This window comes from Mytilus californianus, unplaced genomic scaffold (genome assembly GCF_021869535.1).
Source record: "Mytilus californianus isolate M0D057914Y unplaced genomic scaffold, xbMytCali1.0.p SCAF_6, whole genome shotgun sequence".
NCBI lineage: Eukaryota > Metazoa > Mollusca > Bivalvia > Mytilida > Mytilidae > Mytilus > Mytilus californianus.
Genome location: NW_026262712.1, coordinates 77,361,132 through 77,363,607, shown reverse-complemented (window position 1 = coordinate 77,363,607; position 2,476 = coordinate 77,361,132). Strand labels below are relative to the sequence as shown.

At 32.1% G+C, this 2,476-nt stretch overlaps 1 protein-coding gene across 1 annotated transcript; it reads left to right on the top strand.

Annotated features, from left to right (window-relative positions):
• LOC127706623 (uncharacterized) lies at positions 1-2,476 on the top strand. The gene is made up of 3 exons (XM_052211280.1): positions 1-146; positions 412-591; positions 2,469-2,476. Exons 1-3 carry the CDS (start codon positions 14-16, stop codon positions 2,474-2,476), a joined length of 321 nt encoding a protein of 106 aa, XP_052067240.1. The 5' UTR covers positions 1-13.

Sequence of the window (2,476 nt, the reverse complement as noted above, 5' to 3'; positions counted from 1 at the left end):
ATCTGCAGAAAAAATGTTTCTGTTTAATATGAAGATTGATATTTGCTTTGAGACTTCTGGAGATTGCAGGTATTCCTTCATTGTACTGAAAAATATTAAGCTACCAAGACAACCCTGTAATTGGAGTGGTGGACATGTTATTCCTGGTAAGCACAAGTCAATGTTCAGAAAGAAGAAAAGATTTTAATAATAATGATGATGATAATGTTGTTGTGCTTTATTTGCCATATCAAGTTTTTTTTACACTCAAATACTTAAAGCGAACTGTATAGCAAATTCATCAAATTAAATACTTGTATGATGATTTTTTTTTTGTATGAAATAACTTTTTACTTTTAAATACGATTTTTAAATAAGGGTATGCTTATTTTCTTAAAAATAATAATATAATGAAAATGTTTTTAATTCTAGGTTTCAGTTTGAATCAATGGCTCAATGATAAGAATTTACCTTCAACAACAACAGTACTAAACAGTTTGCTGGCCTCACATCTTTTGGAAGATCTTGGTTTGTCTGACTACATGCTGTATCCGTCCTGTGATTTCAGTACCTTCAAGATGAAGCAGCATGCAGGTCGTGGATGGAACTCAGGTACTCTTTTGTGTTTCCTTAAAGTTTTGTAAAATATGTGTTTTCTCTTTAAATGGCGGATTGACTTAAAAGGCGGTGGTCATAAATTACAAAAGCTGAGGCTTGTTAGTTTTATTGAGTGTAAGGGAATTTTAACTTTTGAAGGACTGGGGCTTAACTTATGCAAGGGCACCACGATGCAAAAACCCTCATTTAAAAACTCTGATCTGAAAAATAAACTTGTTCAAACATGTCAGGATTAAATTCATGTTAATTTTATATTTTTGCTCATCTGGCTCATAACTCTGAACTAATTTTTATAGAACTTACATCTATTATTCAGTAGGGTAGCTATATGATATTTCATAAATTATATGTCGGTTGATTATTGAAAAAAGAGATATAATTCTTGTAAGTGTTCAATATTTTTAACCTCAATAAAAAAAAGAACATATTCTTCGTGTCCAGATCTACCTATATTCCAATTCTAAGAAAATTATTGTGGAACTCTATCTTTAAAACTTTTAAAATAGGCTTTAATAGACTGTGATTAGCATAACAAATGCGTATACGAAAGAAATAAAAATGTACTCCTTAAAGGAGATTTTGCTCTTAACATACACAATGTTAGATGAAGTTCTGCATATTGCCAATCATCATGCAAAAGAGAGGCGAAAGATACCAAAGGGACATTCAAACTCATAAGTCGAAAATAAACTGTCAACACCGTGTCTAAAAAAGAAAAAGACAAACAACAGTTCACAAAACACAACATAGAAAACTGAAGACTGAGCAACACGAACCCCACTAAAAACTGGGGTCGATATCAGGTGCTCTGGAAGGCTGCACAGATCCTGCTCTACATATGGCACCCGTCGTATTGCTAGTGAAAGTACAAACCCGAGGACAAGTCTAATTCGGTATGTCTCATTCGGGGAAAAGGGGACGGGATTGTAGTTGCAACAATTGGAACATATCGATCCGTCGTCATCTTTTAAACAGATATTCCATAACGGTCAACCAACTCGTGATGGCGTCCGTAAATTTTACGAAGGAATGATTTCAACTTCACCACTTGGAACTCTTGGTTTAATAGCTTCCTTGTGAGCAGCAAACTAGATACAATGTGTATGTCACACATGATAAGCAGTAAAAAATCTTCCAAAAATGCGAATTTAACTTGATAGGAATAGTTGCCCTGCAAGTAGATTTTATATATTCTCTATGGATTTTGCCGTCTATCTTAAATTTCTCTGACAAGATGCTTTTTGTCATACCTACAACAATTATTTTTTGGCGGATTCGAGACATTTCTATTCTACATTCCTTCGTCGGCGTGATCAACATTTATGTTGAGTCTGTGGTTAAAGTTTCTTAAAACATAAAAAAAAAATTGTCAAAGCTTCGGGGATTTTTTTGAAATTTGGACAGAGGATAAATATTACTAAAAAGACAGTATCAAGAGCCAAATTTGAAATCAAAATATTTCATATTTCAATATTTTAGGGAATTTACGTTTTAAATTTTCCTCGGAGTTCGGTATTTTTGTTATTTTACTTTTTACTGATAAATGGACATTTTTTGCAGTTGACCTTTAGATACAGTATAAGGGTAAAGTTACTAGTAATCAATAACTTTGTCAAACCTTCACGTAATTATATACAATTTGGTCAGAAGAATCTTTTTTATGATAAAAAAAACAGTATCCAGACTAACATATCGTAAAATGTATTTTTCTCGTTTTCCGTATTATACTGCTAAAATAAAGTCGGGAGTTAACTTTAATTAGATATCAATTACATTGTCAAATGGTCATGGAACTAGGGAAGAAGCTTCTTTATAATTAAGAGATTAGGTCTGATACACAATTTTTAAACTATATTCTTTTAATTTTTCAGTATTTTAG

What these genes read in the sequence shown, in the direction of transcription:
- LOC127706623 (XM_052211280.1), top strand. Translation starts at nt 14, where the DNA reads ATGTTTCTGTTTAATATGAAGATTGATATTTGCTTTGAGACTTCTGGA. An exon ending in TGGTGGACATGTTATTCCTG is followed by an intron (nt 147 to 411) that starts GTAAGCACAAGT and finishes TTTTAATTCTAG; the next exon opens with GTTTCAGTTTGAATCAATGG.